The 16,504-nt window shown below is 52.2% G+C and overlaps 1 protein-coding gene across 1 annotated transcript in view; it reads right to left on the bottom strand.

Annotated features, from left to right (window-relative positions):
* Positions 1 to 461: 461 nt before the first annotated feature.
* Positions 462 to 16,504, bottom strand: part of eif2ak3 (eukaryotic translation initiation factor 2-alpha kinase 3) — a gene marked incomplete at its 5' end in the record, with an annotated part of 19,761 nt that continues 3,718 nt past the window's right edge. The window contains 17 exons of the mRNA XM_076017409.1: positions 462 to 1,508; positions 2,325 to 2,387; positions 2,863 to 2,964; positions 3,070 to 3,246; positions 3,350 to 3,523; positions 4,378 to 4,855; positions 5,180 to 5,329; positions 5,480 to 5,602; positions 7,068 to 7,189; positions 7,533 to 7,801; positions 8,133 to 8,255; positions 8,330 to 8,455; positions 8,860 to 9,028; positions 11,015 to 11,309; positions 11,551 to 11,681; positions 11,784 to 11,978; positions 15,664 to 15,793. Coding sequence (XP_075873524.1) covers positions 1,284 to 1,508; positions 2,325 to 2,387; positions 2,863 to 2,964; positions 3,070 to 3,246; positions 3,350 to 3,523; positions 4,378 to 4,855; positions 5,180 to 5,329; positions 5,480 to 5,602; positions 7,068 to 7,189; positions 7,533 to 7,801; positions 8,133 to 8,255; positions 8,330 to 8,455; positions 8,860 to 9,028; positions 11,015 to 11,309; positions 11,551 to 11,681; positions 11,784 to 11,978; positions 15,664 to 15,793 — 3,052 coding nt within the window. The remainder of the gene's footprint in view (positions 1,509 to 2,324; positions 2,388 to 2,862; positions 2,965 to 3,069; positions 3,247 to 3,349; positions 3,524 to 4,377; positions 4,856 to 5,179; positions 5,330 to 5,479; positions 5,603 to 7,067; positions 7,190 to 7,532; positions 7,802 to 8,132; positions 8,256 to 8,329; positions 8,456 to 8,859; positions 9,029 to 11,014; positions 11,310 to 11,550; positions 11,682 to 11,783; positions 11,979 to 15,663; positions 15,794 to 16,504) is intronic.

Here is a 16,504-nt window from a genome sequence, read left to right as displayed (position 1 = left end):
AGGAGAAAGAACTCTTATAAAAGTACAATCGTTGAAAAAAGCTCAAAGCAATTAGCGGCGTGTAGTAGTTACAAAGTGGGTCACATGACACAATGCTTCCTGTGGGTCAAACAGCGCGACCTGCAAACAGCAGGCTCAGGCTGGTTCAGGCTGTCATCTCATTGGCTCAATGCTTGTCACCTGCATCAGGTGGAGCAGCACACGACAGTCACATGGCTGTCACATGACTGACCAGGACGGGCATGTGACACGTAAAAGCCATCGTCCTGTCTGCAGTGGAGGCCACAGCGTAATATTACGACAGTCTCTCTCTCTCTCTCTCTCTCTCTCTCTCTCTCTCTCTCTCCCAAAGAAAAAAGTTACAGTTTGTACAGGACCAATCAGAAGCAGGTAACCGTATTGGTTGAAAGTACAAGTATCGCTTTATGTACACAGGGGCTTGGGGGGGTGGGGGTGGGGGTGGGGATTGGGCTTGGGGGGGGAAGTCGGGGTAAAAACTGTTAGACATCTCAGAGTCTGTGTGGGGATTTACACAACTGGGCTTCAGGTGTAACCAAAGAAACAAAAGGAGCTCCATGAAGCTCCTCCTGGAGGTCGAGTTCATCATGCAGCAAAAGTCTGTCCAGTCTGTCCAGTGGCCCCGCCCCCAACCTGGGAGGGGAGGGGAGGGAGGGGAGCGGAGGCCCCCCCGCCACCCCCCTTCCCAAAGGCAACAACACACACCTGTAGAACAGAGTCCCCCTCCACACACACACACACACACACACACACACACACACACACACACACACACACACACACACACACACACACACACACACACACACACACACACAGCAGTGCCTCACCTTCTCCATCATAGAAAAAAAACAAAACAACACACTGGTAAAAAGGAATGTCTTTTTTTTGGTCTCCCAGATCAGGCAGATCAGGTGTCAAGACACCTTAGCTTAGCTTAGCTTAGCTTAGCTTAGCACTCGCTAACTGGCAGGTAGGTGCACTGAGCTGACCAACCCACCACACGCTAGCTAGGTCACATGATCAAGCATCAAAAAGGCCACCTTTTTTCAGCGTGTGTGTGTGTGTGTGTGTGTGTGCGCGTGTGTGTGCACGTGTACCCCTGCTTGCCCCCCCCCCCTCTCTACGCACCCCCTGATACCTGAGGTAATTAAAGAACACTGGCAGACAGCGGTCGTCTCGGAGTGGCTGTGGGGGGCTGCGTGATGGCGGGGGGGGTGGGCGGTTGATTGGGGGTGGGGGTGGGGGAGGGGGTTGGTTGTCTCTCAGCTGCTGCTGCTGGTGCTGCTGTTGCTGCTGGGCGGCGGCGTCTGGCGCGAGGGCCGGCCCATGGACGAGGCGCTGTAGGTGCGCGAGCGCTGGCGCACGGCTGGCCGCCACGACGCCTCCAGCTCCAGCTCCAGCTCCTGGAAGAGGGGCGTGGCAATGATGTCGGCCGCCTCGGGCCGCTCGCCGGGGCTCAGTGACAGCATGCGGCGCACCATGCTGAGCTGCGGGTGGGCGGGGTGAAAGAAAGAGAGACCGCGTTAGCTTAACTTGGCTTAGTTTAGCTTCAGATTAGCGGCGGGGGCCACGGCCAGCCTAATCTGTGGTCTTGGCTGCCGCGATTGGTGGGAGTCCGTGGCGTCTGCTGCTGCAGGTCACAGATTAGCATCCGGGATTACACTAATCTGCCCCCTCCCTCGGTTACAAAGCTAACAGGTGGAACGAGGTGACTGGGCAGCTGCAATCACCTCGGGTGTCACTCAGTCAGTGTTGACAGGTGACATACTGGCCAATCCTAATCTTTGTATTTTATTATATTCGTTTGTTATTCACAATTGATATTTATTGATATTTTTTTTAATTGTAATTTTCACAAAATTCCATATTCACAAGTGTAAATTTTGAGGTGTCTTTTTTTTTCTTCAGTATTTAGGAAAGATTTGGAAAAATATTTTCAGTTTGCAGCCTCTGCTAAGAACAAGAACAAAGGTGACACCGTTTTCAATTCAACTCGTTAGTAGGACCCCTGGCATGTGCTTAGTGTTGATTCTATTGTTGATGGTCTTCACTGTTATCAATGTACTGTTCACCCAGTTATTTCTACGTTTTCTACAGTGAAATTGTACAGCAGTCTACTTCAATAAAGTAATTTAAAAAAAAAGTAATAATAATAAATAAACAAAATACATTCTCCTTTTCAAAATTTTCATGGTCTCTTTTCATTCAAAAACACGTGGTTCTATCAGTGCCCCCGCCTCCAGATGAGAGTCGTAGTTCCAGTGAGAAGACGCTAGGTGTCAGCAGAGAGCCGTCACACTCACCTCCTCCTGGTTGTTTTTGGAGAAGAGCTCCGGGAAGCGCAGCGCGCGAACCTCGGTCAGAGTCTGGGGGAGGAGAGGACGGAGAAACAGCGGTGAGGAGGTGGGGGAGGTGGAGGAGGTGGAGGAGGAGGCACCTCCAAGAAGGTTCTAGCCTGGCGCAACTAGAAGGTTCTACAGGATCTAGAGATTCTGCACGTTCTAGAGGTGACAGGTTCTAGAAGGTTCTAGAGCAGGGGTGTCAAACTCTGGCCCATGGGCCCAATTTAGCCTGCAAGCGTGTTCCATATTCAGTGCTTCAGGTTCACTGTTCTACCTGGAGGAAGATTTCATTCTATAAATATCAAGGTTGGCCTGAGACTTTATCCAAGTTTAAGTACATTTTGGCCCCACTCTGAGAAGGTTCTAAATGTTCTAAAGGGTTCCAGGGGATCTACTGGATTCAGAGGCTCGACAGGTTCTGGAGGTTCTACGGGGTCTAGAGAATCGACAGGTTCCAGAAGGTTCTAGATGTTCCAGAGGGTTCCAACGGCGCACTCACCCTCACTCGTTCCATCTGCGTGCTGAAGGGAAACAGCAGCTCAAACAGGATCAGGCCCAGCGAGTAGATGTCCACCTTGTGAGAGTAGGAGTTCCCTGACAGCTGTGAGGAGAGAGGGGGGGTGGGGGGGGGGCATGTGTGAGGAGGAGGAGGAGTGTCTTCACTGCCTGCGTGTCTGTCTGTCTGTCTGTCTGTGAGTCTGCGCACCTGCTCGGGGCTCATGTACAGCTTGGTGCCCACCTGACCCGTGTGGCGGGTCAGCAGCGGCGCCGGCGTCAGGGCGCTGGGCTCCTCCTCCTCCTCCTCCTCCTGGTCCATGGCCGTCACCAGCCCGAAGTCGCCCACCTTCACCACGTCGTCCACGGTGAAGAAGATGTTGGACGGCTGCCGAGGGGAGGAGTCACGGCGAGGGAGTCAAACCAACGTGATGGGTGTGCACACGTGTGCGTGTGTGTGTGTGTGTGTGTGTGTGCGTGCGTGCGCTCACCTTGAGGTCCCTGTGCATGAGGCCCTTGCTGTGCAGGAAGTCGACGGCCTCGGCGATCTGCAGGAAGACGTCCAGACACTGGCTGTGCTTCCTCTGCTCGGGGAGGCAGCACTGGGACATCCAGTCCTTCAGGTTCTCCTTGCGACACAACTGCATCTGGATGTACAGGTACACCTGCAAGCACACACACACACACACAGCGCACACAGCGCACAGCGCTCCGTCACCGCACTGCCATAGAGGTCAACCAGGTGTCTGCTCTTCAGCCGACTCTTTTCTTTTGTACTCTGACTCCCGACACTTGGACACAAGCGTGTGTTCTCTCTGCTGCCTGCACTGGAAGAACACGCCGGGGACTTTTGTTGTTTAAAAAGTCTTTAAAAGATACAAATTGTGTTGGAAGCCGTGCGCTGATCATTGATTCTCGTTCTCGTTGTTGCTGTTGCTGCTTGAAGTGGAGCTGCTTGGACACTGCTTGGTGTGTAGTTGGATATATTGATGATGTTGGATGATATTTTAGGGACAGGGGATTATTTAAGGGGGGGGCCCTCTTTGGGGTCAAAGGTCATGTCTCGCTGGTCAGAACTATTGGTGATTACAGTTTGGCTGAGCAGCGGTTGAAAGGGAAAAACTAAAAGTACTGAGAGGAGCAAAGCTGTTCAAAATGAGAAGACCTCCGACCTCTGACCTCCGGTCAGTTGAGTCCAGATCATTCTGTCATAACATTATTAACCAAACAAAACATTTAATAATATATATGCATATATAATTGTGTAATTATAACATAACGATGAATTTATGTGATAAATATGTGTAATTCTTATTATTAAAATGCATTGTTTCATTAATGGTAATCGTACTTTTACTGAAGTACTAGAGCTGAATAAGTTTTCTTTCCTTTTAAATATTAGTACAGTATCCAGTACTTTTACTTCAGTGCAAAGTACACCATCATCATCATCATCATCATCATCATCATCCTCCTCCTCCTCCTCTTCCTCCCAGGCAACAGGGCGGCGCTCACCCACCTTTGGAGAGGGCTGGGGCCGCTGGGCGGGGGGGCTCGTGGGCATCACCAGGGCCAGCGAGGTGGGCCGCGGGGGGCAGGGGGAGGAGCACAAGAAGGGGGAGGAGCCAGGGAGGCTCTCCTGCTGCCTGGCGCGCGAGGAGGACGAGCTGTTGCGCTCCGTCAGCGTGGCGGGGGACGGCGGGTCGAGGGAGGCGGAGTCGTCGGCCGCGCGGTCGCAGCCCGAGTCCTCGAAGATGATGTCGAAGGAGGAGGAGGTGCAGTCGCTGAGGCGGCGGGGCGAGTCAGGCCCCGCCCCCCCGCCGTCCCGCTCCGATGCCAGGCCGTCCGCGCTGAAGCCCGTGGCGCTCCCGCCCGCGGCGCAGGAGGGCAGCGAGGCCTCCAGGGCGCCCCCTGCAGACGACAGCGAGCTGGACACCGGGACCTTGACCGACAGCGCCTCCAGGTTGTCGAGGAGGCTCAGCGGCCAGTCGGTGGCGCTGGAGGACGAGAACAAAGAGAGGCTCAGCTGCGCCGTCGAGCAAAGTTCAGGCGACTCACAACGGAGGAGGTAGCAGACGTAGAAGGTGGAGAAGGTGCAGGAGGTGCAGGAGGTGCAGGAGGTGCAGGAGATGAAGGAGGTGCAGGAGGTACTCAGAGGTGCAGAGGGTACAGGGAGGTACAGTAAGAAGCAGGAGGTGCAGAAGGTGCAGAAAGTGGAGGAGGTGCAGGAGGTACAGTAGTTGCAGAAAATGGAGGAGGTGCAGGAGGTGAAGGAGGTAGAGATGGCGGAGGAGGTACAGGAGGTGCAGGGAGGTGCTGACCTGGTGTCCTTCAGCCAGCGCTGGTCCATCTCCTCCTGCCAGCCCTCTGGTGGAGTCTCCTGCCAGGCGTTGAAGTAGCGGATGATGCCTGGATGCTCCAGCTTGGCCAGAGCCTTCACCTCCCGCATCACCTTCTCCCGGGCCAGCTCACTGGGGGCGGGAGGTGGGGAGGTCATAAGGTCATCAGGTCATCACCTCACAGAACCACTGACACAATACATCTCCAGACAACCCCGGTTCACTTTTTTTTTTTCTGTTGTTGTTGTTGTTGTTTCAGCCGCAGCCAGCGGGGGGCGCTACCTGTTGGGCAGACGGATGCGCTTGATGGCGTAGTGGCAGTCGTCCACCATGTTGCGGGCCTCAAACACCACGCCGAAGCCGCCGCGGCCCAGACACTGGACCGGCTCAAAGTCTGTCAGGTACCTGCAGGTCCGCAGAGGAGGAGATACACCGTGAGGAAGACAGGGGGCGCCGTGGGAGCCGGCCAGTGAGCGTGTGTGACTGTGTGTGTGTGTGTGTGTGTGTGTGTGTGTGTGTGTGTGGGTGAGAGAGATAGTAAATGTTGAAAACTGTCGACAAATAAAAGGTGAAGAAATAATAACCAGGAACGATCTGCAGCTGCTGTAAAATTCTATGACTGTGGAGCGGAATCAAAAGCGTCAGACTGCCCCTAGTGGTGAGGTGCTGCATTAACACCAGGCAGTCCAGTGATCCAATCACAGCCCTGGTCCCTGGACCCAGACAGACAGACAGACAGAAGGCAGGCAGGCAGGCGGGAAGGAAGAGCAGCCGTTTCCATGGTAACAGTGCCAAATGTGGAAGCTGCCACCTGGAGCTGCACCAGGCGGTCATGTGACCTCACCAGTGTGCTGTGTGAGCTCGTGTGTCTCAGACTTCTTAGCTGAGTTTTATTTTTATTTTTATTTTTTTTTACCAAATAAAGCGCCACCTGGTGTCCACCAGCCACTCGGGCCCTGTTCCTGCGTGGTCACTTGCAAGTGGTTTTTGGTGATCCGATCACCAAAAACCACTTGCAAACAAACAAGTATTGAAAATAAATCATTTTTGTTGGACTCTTTTATTGGGATGCTAACAAATTTCACTCCGCACTAGCGTATTTTGTCAGCGGAGCAGCGGTCGCAGTTTCCCCACACACGAGATTAAATGTGCGACGTTGCATCCGAACAATTTGCCAGCCACCGTTGATCCGAAAATAAATCCGTCCCACCAGTCGCTACTCCTCGTCCGCAGCCATACGAGCTGCAGTGGACTTGAAACCAGTGACTGGATACAGTCCGCAAACAGGAAGTTGATTCTTATTGGTTTTCAGGTGAAACTAGCCGTAGTTTTGCGCTTTACTGCCCCACAGTGGTTAAACATGCACCAATGCGATCGCAAGTGGCACGCTAGAGACGCATGCTAATGCTAATGCTAATGCTACGTGGGAACAGAGGCTTCGAGATGCGTACTTCGTGATACGAGATCCCCCAAAACAGTTACAAGTGAGCAGGCGCAAACAGGGCCTCAGAAAAAGGGTTGCAGAGTCACCTGACCTCGGCGTTAACGACTCGTCTCACTCTGACCTGTGACCTTTGACCCCTGGTCACTTCAGTCCAGATTATTCTGTCACAACTTTTTACGTTTTGAAAAATGATCGACCAACATATTGTTTCATTGATGGCAAAAAAAAATAAAATTTTTTTTTACTTCTTCTACTTCAGTACATTTCAGAACGTTCATTTCTGTTTACCTTGCATGGAGGAGCTCAATCGGTACTTTTATTTTCACCTGACCTCACTGAGTCCAGGATGTACTGAAGCAAATACTGATGCCACCTATGTGTCAAGAGGGTGTCGCTGTTGCCAAATGCAGATGGCCGCTGTCGTACCTGGACACGTATTCGCTGGGTCTGCTCTCAGCCGCCAGCGCCAGCGCCAGCTCTTTGGACTCGACCTCCACCAGGTCGAACTTGCAGTCCGTCTGACACTGAGTCTCCGACTCCTTCCGCTGCTGCAACGGGACGAGAGGAGGAAGCCACCGGGGCCACGTTCACTTCACAAAGTCTGACGCACAAGTGACACAACTGTTAGCGGTTAGCTGTTAGCTCAGGCGTGGGCAAAAGCAGGTGGATGGAGTGTTTTGGTGGTGGTTCATAGGAGCAAACGTGTTGCTTTAATGTCAATTGAAATTGAACCAAAGCAAAGTTGTCTTTGAAGGTATTTAGCTCTTTATTGAAATGACTCTTAAAATAAATTTCTTCAAGTTCGGCGGGCCGGATTAAAGATCTTAACGGACCGCACGTGGCCCCCCCGGGTGGTAGCCTGCGTTAGCTGTTAGCTGTTAGCTGTCCTACCCTGGCGTAGGCCACCGGGGCTGGAGGGTGGAAGAACTTGCGAACGATGTAGGTGGTGGCGGCGATGCAAAAGATGATGGTGCCCAGGATCTCCTTCCACCAGGGCAGCAGGAGCACCGGGTCCTTCTTCCTGCGGCCCCCGCCGCCGCCGCCGCCGCCGCCGCCGGGGCCGCCACCGCGGCCGTCGTCGCCGCCCCCCTGGATGAGGCTGACGGCCGTGTCGCGTTTCTCGCGCTGCCGCTTGCCGTAAGGGAAGTAGTAGCCGTTGTCTGCAGAGACGGACACGGATACGTTATGACAACTGGATAGCAGACTGGCAATACATTTCCCCAGTGGCCACTTGAGGTACTGTAGCCAAAAAAAAACCCACGTGGCCCAAACAGCATTTTAAACCCCGTTAGATTTTGACTCAAAAATAAAAGGTGTGTTAAAGTAACTTTTTTGACGCATATGTTCTACGTAGACGGCATAATGCGGAAGCTAAACACCTCATAGCCGCATGCGAGCATTGGTAGCTAGCGAGCAAACTCATTAAATGAACGGGCCACCACATATTAGGCCCTGGGTGGTGTGGGGCGGGGCTCTGGGGGAGGGGCTTACCATAGGGGTACTGCAGAATGGACAGTGCTCCGTTGCTGTACTCGTCGTGGGAGAACTTGTCGTTGTTCAGACACTTGTCGAACTCGTCGGAACCGACCAGAGCCGGCGTCCGGGACGGAGAATCTGCAGCCATGAGTCGCGAGTCAGAGGGAGAGAACCGAGGGGGGGGCAGAACCAAAACCGTTGGCCGGACTCACGGATCAGAGGCTTCCACTTGATGGTGGGCAGCTGGATGATGTCCCTCTCCGAGGCGATGGCCTTGGACGGGAACTTGTCGGTGATCCTGACCGAGGACTGGAGGTACAGCTGGCCCTGGAACATCCCTGGAGAGGGCCCAGGGGTCAAAGGTGAGGCAGCACTCAGCTAAGCTATGCTCTGTAGGCAGTGGGCAGCGGAGGTGGTCAAAGTACTTGAGTCGCAGTATGGACACCGGTAAAAGTAAGAAAGTCCAGTCATCAATTAATATTAATGGAACTCATTGGTTGAACTTCTTTTTTTTCTTAATTTTTTCAAGTTGTCGACAGAACAATCTGGGCTTAACTGACCAGAGGTCAGAGGTCAGAGATCATTTTGAACAGCTTTGCTACTCTCAGTAGCGTATATATTTTATTTTCTTTTTTCCAACTGCACCACAACCAAACAGTGAAAACCGGTTGGAAAAGGAACTCGTCAAAGTAAAGTACAGACACCTGAACAATGACCTGACCTATGGACTCGACCGTCTTACCCAGGTAGACGCTGGACTGGGCAGCTCCGCCCACCACCGTGGGGTTGGCGTCCTCGTCCTCCTCCTCCTCGCCCTCCGGCTGGCTGCTGTAGGGGTTGTCGTCAAACAGGGCGATGGGGGTGACCTTCCCCCCGCCCACCAGCCAGGCGGCGGCGATGGGAGTGCAGAACTGGAGCGGCACAAAGGGGAGGGGGGGGGGGCGGACAGGTGAGTCAACAGGCGAGTACGCGGGCGAGGCGACGGGTGAGTGGACAGAGAGGTCAAAGGTCGGGACTGAAGATGGCGCCGGCATGTGCGGGCTTCCTGCCTGATGTCCGCTCGCCGCTAGCGTATGGCGGCCAAACACTGCCGGATCTTCGCCCCTCTGCCACGGATTTGGCGAAAACCCCGTTTTGCAACGTTTTGGGTCTCATCAACACAAAGATCACCGGCAAATAAAACTTGGATTCTGAGAGACTTTCTTTTTTTCTCTTTCTTTCTTTTTTTTTAACGGCAGGATTTTCTCTGTATATGGGAGACGCGGCTGACTCCCGGTGAGCCCCTAAAAAAAAAAGAATCTTGGAGAAGATTGTCCACAAGCAGTTGGCACTATACCGAGGAGAGAGTGGTATTACCAAGCTGTTCCAGTCTGAAAGGCTCTCCATAGCACAGAATCAGCACTGTCGAAGGTGTCAAACGGTGTACTTCAGTCAACAGACTCCGGGGGATGTGTTCTCCTGGTGATTTTAGATCGGTCCCCTACTTTTGACACTGTTGACCACAACAGCATTTTAGTTTCCTCGCCTCAAACACCGTGTGGGCACTGAGGGTACCGCTCCGGACCGGTTTGGGTCTTGCCTAACCGACAGAGGCAGAACCTTTCGTCTTTTAAAGCTCCCCCTTCCTTCCACATGGGGTCCCCCAGGGCTCAATCATCGGCCCTCTGTCATTCTCTCTTTATTTACTCCCCACTGCTTCTGTTTTTTAAGGAAACACAGCATTTCATTTCACTTTTATGCTGATGATTGCCAGGTCTACCTTCCACTGGCACATGATGACGGTCACTCAGTCCAGCCACTCATAGACTGGACTGTCTGATCGACATTAAAGCCGGGCTCTCGTTTCATTTCCTCAGTCTACCTGAGAGTCAGACTGAAGTAATGGTGTTTGGACCAATTTTAAATTTGAGAAACAGATCAGTGGTGTAGTACAGAAAAGCTTTTATCATCTGTGTCCAATAGCAAAAGTGAAACCCATTTTACCAAGACCTGACTTGGAGAAATCGACCCATGCGTTCATCTCGACTCGTCTTGATTATTGCAATTCCTTGTACGTGGGGATAAGCCAGGCTTCCCAATGCCCGTCTACAGGCGTGTGCAGAAGTCTGCTGCACGCCTGCTAACCCAGATCCCCCCCCCCGCCCCGCCCCAGGCGTGAACACATCACACCCACTCTGGCTTCCCTGCACTGGCTCCCCCCGTGCACGAGAGAATTCATTCGAAGATTTTAAATGTTTAAACAACCGTGCTCCATCATATCTGTCTGATATGCCCAGCCAGATCCCAGATCCCTAAGCTCTGCCGATTAGCTGCTGCTGGCGCTCCTCAAAACAGACACAGCAACTGCTGCTGTTGCTCCCGCCCGAGCTCTGAGACGATTTGGCTTTTGAACGTTGGACAGTCCTCGTCGCTGCTCCTGTTCTTGCATCTCTTTTCAAAGCGCTTTCATTCCCTGGCTTTCAATACATTTTTAATACACGTTTACTTATTTCCACTGTGTTTGGCTTCCTCTGAGACGGCACAGTTTGTTTGTCTGCTTTGTATTGTATTGTCCTTATGCTTGTGTTGTGTTTCTAATTCAATTGCTTCAGTGTACAGCCCTTTGGCAACCCCTGTGGTTTTCAAATGTGCTATATAAGTAAAGTTGGGCTCCAGTTGTTGTGTTAATGTGCGAGGTTAACTGGAAGCTAACACGCTGAAAAGATCCATATCGCCCCCTAGTGTGGGGGAGGACGACGTGTTCCGGTCAATCGTCGGATTTTCTCAGCCGCATGTAAACTGGGTCGAGGGGAGAAGTCCGATTAGACCAGAAAACCAAACGATGGGCCTAGTCTGATGAAGCTCTGCATGTCAACACAGTCAATGAGAGGACAGGTGAGTGAGACGGAGCTGCTAACCTGGTGCTCCCAGACCAGCTGGGCTTCTGGCCCGGTGCTGAAGGCCATCACCTTCCAGTGAGGCACAGACACCTTGATGACCAGGTCCAGGTGCTGCTGCTGCTGCTGCTGCTGCTGCTGCTGCTGCTTCTGGTGCTGCTGTTGCTCCGCCTCCTGCCGGTCGTCCTCGCGGATAATTCGCTGACTCTCTCTGTGGCCGTTGGCGCTGCTCGACAGCTCCCCCTCCAGGAAGTTCCTCCCCGACTGCGTCTCAGGAAGGAACTTCAGCTCAAAGTTGCCCACGCTGAAGTTCCACCTGGAGCACACACACACACACACACACACACATTACAGCAGTGGTCCTCAATAGGCGGAAGCGTCTGAATCATCTGGCCCACTGAGGTTCCCCAACGACCCGGCAGAGCTTTCTTTCCTTCCTACCTTCTTTCTTTCTCGTTTTGAATGAAGTGTAGGTTGTTTTTTTTTTTGTTCTTTTTTTTTAAAGAAGGTCGAGACACCCCGCTAGTTGGCCGGGGCAGAGAGGTGCAGGGACTCACTTCTCCAGGCCCGAGCGGGGCCTGATGGCTCGCACCGTCTTCTGGGTCCTCTGCAGCAGCAGCACGTCCTCGGCCTCCAGCTCCTCCTCGTCCCGCCGGCTGCAGCCCACCGCCGAGCAGATGTAGCGGAGCTGCGGAGGAGGCCGGCAGGAAGGAAGAGGCGTTCACAAACAGGCCGGGCCAATCAGGTCGCAGCAGGCACAGGACGGTGTGTGTGTGTGTGTGTCCCCCACCTTCCCACTGTAGGCGCCCAGGCCGTAGGTGGTGAGGGACTTGCCCCCCACCAGCACCGTGTCCTCTCCCATGCGGTAGGACGACTCCAGCAGGGACTCCACGCTGAAGGGCACCGCCTCCAAGCTCTCCCGGTCCCGGTTCCACTGGAAGAGGGCGCCGTCCAGCGAGGGGACCACCAGCTTGTTGCCAAACACCTGCGCACGCGCACACACACACACACACACACAACACACACACACACACGGGAGGACAAGACGGAGGTGCTGAGCTGCAGAGGAGGACGTTGACTTTGGAAGGAATGTTCAGGAGGAAAGAGAAGGAAGAGATACAGCGACAGCAGGAACAATGAATGAAGAGTAACTACACACACACACACACACACACACACACACACACACACACACACACACACACACACACACACACACACACACACACACACACACACACACACTGTGTTGTGTGTGTGTATCGTTATAGAGTTGCTGATTGTTTTTTGCTGCTTTTTGCACATTTTCTCTCATGAGCGTTGCCACTTTGTCATTTGACTGCACTTCCTGTGTGAGTCCGGGGTGCGATGACATCATCTTAATCCTGATTTAACCCCCGGCAGTCAGGACTGAACAAAGAGCTGACAGGTGTTTATGTCGGACTCCAGTGAGTCAGTGAGTCAGTGAGTCAGTGAGCCGGTGAGTGATGTCATCTTTGTTTGAGGTGGGTGGGGGGGTGGGGGGGGGGGGAATTAAATGTTGTGAATGGGAGGGGTTGGGCGGCCTGACTGACCTCATCAGTGTGACCAGCCAGCCTGCAGCTGCCGTCAGCTGACAAGAGTGAGCAGTAGAGTGAGATGCAAGTGTGGCTGACGTGGCAGGAAGTGGAGCCGTGAAGAAGAAAACAAGCCGTTATCCGCTCACCCTGAGAGAAACACAACCTGACTTAAATAAAGAACATTAGCATACGCGAAGGGCGATGAACCCCCCTCCACCCCCCATTAATTAGAGATCATTAAAAAGGTGCAGCTTTGATCAATTGAATCAAATTATCGAGTGCATGAAAGGCTGGCGTGTTAGCGCTTCATTCCTTCTCATCGGCAGCACAACACGGCTTCGTTAACACATGACAAGCACTCAGGGTAATTACTGCTTCTTCTTCTGTGGTGCCTCGTCCCCCCCCCCCCCCACTACAACCCCCATTGACTACAACCATTCAGTTATTCGCAGCAGCAGCGTCTGCCGGCGTGTAAACACAGCAGCATTAATAATCCATGAGCTCCGACACAGTGGAGATGAAGACGTCCCCTCCACCGTCAGCAGCCTCAGTGAGGCGCTAATCAGAGCTGAGGGGGTGGGCGGGGCCTGCTGGGTTCGAGGGCGGGGCCTGGGGGGTGGGCATTAGACAGTTTGGTGATGAACGACTCTTTACAGTAGCGACGGAGACTCTGTGTGTGTGTGTGTGTGTGTGGTTCTTCTTCAATGACATCATCCCTGGTGTGTGTGTGTGTGTGTGTGTGTGATGACCTCACCCTGCTGCTCAGCCTCATCCCTTTCACCCTGCGCCCCCCCCACCAAGCCGGTGGGGGTGACTCACTTCATGTTGGCACACACACTCACTCACTCACTCACTCACACACACACACACACACACACACACACACACACACCACCCCCCAGACCTGGGGGGCGAAGCCTCCTGCCTCCCTTTTTTCTTTCCCTCGTTTTTTTTTTTTTTTTTTTGCAGACGATGCTGTTTGCGGCCACAAGTACACACAGAAGGGGGGGGACTGGCTGCTGGGTCCCCCTCCTCCAACCCTGTCCAGGCCAGCCAATAGGACGAGGGCAGAGACCCCCTTCGCCCACCATTACCCCCCCCCGCCTCCAGCCGGCTAATCACCGAGCAGACTTGGGGGTCTCGGGGAGCCCGGCCAGGGCCAATCAAAAGCATGGCTGGCTTTGGAACGTGTCAGAGACACACACACAAAAAAAGAAGAAGAAGAAGAAGAAGAGGAAGAAGAAGAAGAAGAAGAAGCAGTGAGCTTACCGAGGGCGGGGCCCACGCACACGCACGCACAAAATCCTGACACATCAAGTCCGTTTCTCAATCAAGATCTCAGCCGGAGCCCCTTGTGACATCATGGAGGGCTAATGTGCCAACTATTGGTTAGTAGAGGGAGTTAGTCCTGTTACAGGGACATCAGTGAGTCACTTTCTGCTCCTCACTAGTCCAGATGGAGAATTTTTATACATCCATATATATTTATACATCCATATATATATATATTATATATATATATATATATGGATGTATGCATGTATATGGAACTTTATATTCTGTCAAGTTGACAGGATTCTGCTCTCCTCACACTATAGAAGTGAAGTGCTGTGAGGAACCTTCAGAAGGTTCTTCACATGGCGTCTCTGGGGAGCTTCCCAACAAAAGCACCGCTGCGCTACATGAGGTTTCCTAAATGTTGAGCCGCAGCCTCACTCTGCTGCCGCCTCTTTCTTCCAAATCCTCACTGCAGCTTCACTGATTAGCCCTCTTCTTCTCCTCCTCCTTCATGAAGCTGAGGGAACTTCTCAGACTCCACACACACACACACACACACACACACTGTGCTCAATAATACACGAGTGCCTCCACACAGTTCAGATGGATTCCTGGAGTGTGAAGCCTGAATTATCCATGTTTAAAACTTGTCCACGAGGAACCAGCAGCGCTTCACTTCTTCGCTCCGGCCACATTAATTATTCCAATTCTCCTTCCTCACCATAGAAGCACTTTTTTATTTATTTATTTTTTTATTTCTTTCAATGGAAGAACAACAGGAATAGTAGCGATCTGCCTCGCTAACTGTTGCCAACGCCGCTGCTAGCGTGCAGCTACAGCATGCTAACAAAAATAATTCATTATTCTATTCTATCTTTTTAATCTATTTTTAAGTTATTATTATTACTATGTAACAATAATAGTAATAATAATAATGATAATCATAATAATAATAATGATAATAATAAATAAATAAGCCGATGTGTCACAATGTGCAGATATTTGTAGGACCTGAGCAGCCAAGATTCCTCTACTGATGCAGCGCTGACCCTGCGATCACATGACCACCCGGCCGCACCCTCGACTCCTGCACATCCAGGGAGAGAAAACAAACCAACACACGCTGCCGGGGTTTCTTGTTTGTTTGTTTGTTTGTTTGTTTGTTTCTCTGAGATGTTGAGCCTCGGGCGCCGCTGCTCGGCGTGGGCGCTCTAAGCCGCTCTGCCGTTGCTGGCGTTGTGCTGCGCGTGGAGTCAACACAGAGGATAATCCCCACTTCCTGTCTGCGCCGGGAAGGCTCGGCGTCGGCGCTGCAGCCTGGCGCCAGGTCACGTGACCACCGCCTGGTCCGAGTGGCTGCCGCCTCGACGTGGGCGGAGCCGGATGTTTGCGTGAGACACCGAAATACATGTTTGCTTCTTATTCCATGTGGTTCTTTGTGTTCCTGAATCTGCCTGCGCTTATATACTGTATACATATATACTGTATACTACTATATATGTATATAAACACACATATAAATATATGTATATACACACACACTTCATTTTGGGGTCAGCAGGTCATGTCGTCTCATTGAATTACCTATTTCAATGTCAGATTTATGTCAAAATGGAAATGACCATTTCATGTTTTTATTATTTCATTCAAATCTCATTTAATCTCAATTCTCAGTTTTGTTGTTGTCATTTTGAATGAAAGGGAAAATTTTTAATTTCTTCGTGCTGTCAATTTCTTCACATCACGACAGCACGTGGCCGACCTGGGGGCTGGTGTGTGTGTGTGTGTGTGTGTGTGTGTGTGTGTGTGTGTGTCTGCGTGTGTGTGCCTCACCTCGGGCTTGCTGAGGCTGGAGGACACCAGGCAGCCGGAGTCCACGTCCAGGTCCCACTGCTTCCTGCCCTGGTTGTGAGGGTCCAGGGCCGAGATCCTGCCGTCCAGGGTGCTGATGATCACCAGAGACCTGCGCACACGGGGGTGGGGGGGAGCCACGGTGAGAAACTCGCGGCTTCAAACGCCTCCTCGCTTTCAACAAAGTTTTATTTTTATTATTATTCAATTTCAAGCGTGTGCGAGCAACACAAGAAAGACGACCGCAAAACAGAACAGAGCCGTTGAAAATAGCCAATAACAAACATGGTTTGTCTTATAAAAATAACCGTGGAAGGAGGATTTCTTTTTTTTTTTCATATGTAAATTTGACAATGCTTCCCGTTCCTGACTGCTATCAGGCAATTCCTTCACATAAAGTAATCTAGAAAGAAAAGTTAAGGAAGCAAAAACAAATAAGATAACAAGCGAGCCGAGCGAGCCATTATTTCCCACCTGCTCTTTTCTGCAGCACTCGTGCTGATTGTACTCTGCACATTTGGAAGTACGGGCAAAAACACACTGCACACAGTCAGTCACGTAAACACGGGTTTAAAAAATAAAACTAAAAAGGCAAAAAGTGATCCGCACTGCAGTGCGGGCTGCGTTTTACTTTGCTCAGAACTGCAAGGCCGGGTGTCAAAGGAAGCCACTGGCGGTCCTGGAGACCAGGGCGACCTTTGACCTGCGGCACGGCGCAGCCGCCCCCTGTCAGCGGCCGGCTGAACGCGGTCACGTCTGAGGGTACGAGAGCGACCGGAGCTCCTTCACACCCGCCTCACCTTCCCCTCCGCTGCTTTTCTCT

The sequence above is a fragment of the Nelusetta ayraudi genome, unplaced genomic scaffold (assembly GCF_046127955.1).
Source record: "Nelusetta ayraudi isolate G7.1 ecotype Tasmania unplaced genomic scaffold, CSIRO-AGI_Nayr_v1 ptg000357l, whole genome shotgun sequence".
In the NCBI taxonomy this organism is placed as follows: Eukaryota; Metazoa; Chordata; class Actinopteri; order Tetraodontiformes; family Monacanthidae; genus Nelusetta; species Nelusetta ayraudi.
The sequence above is the reverse complement of the archived record's forward strand: the minus strand, read 5'-3'. Positions and strand labels throughout refer to the sequence as shown.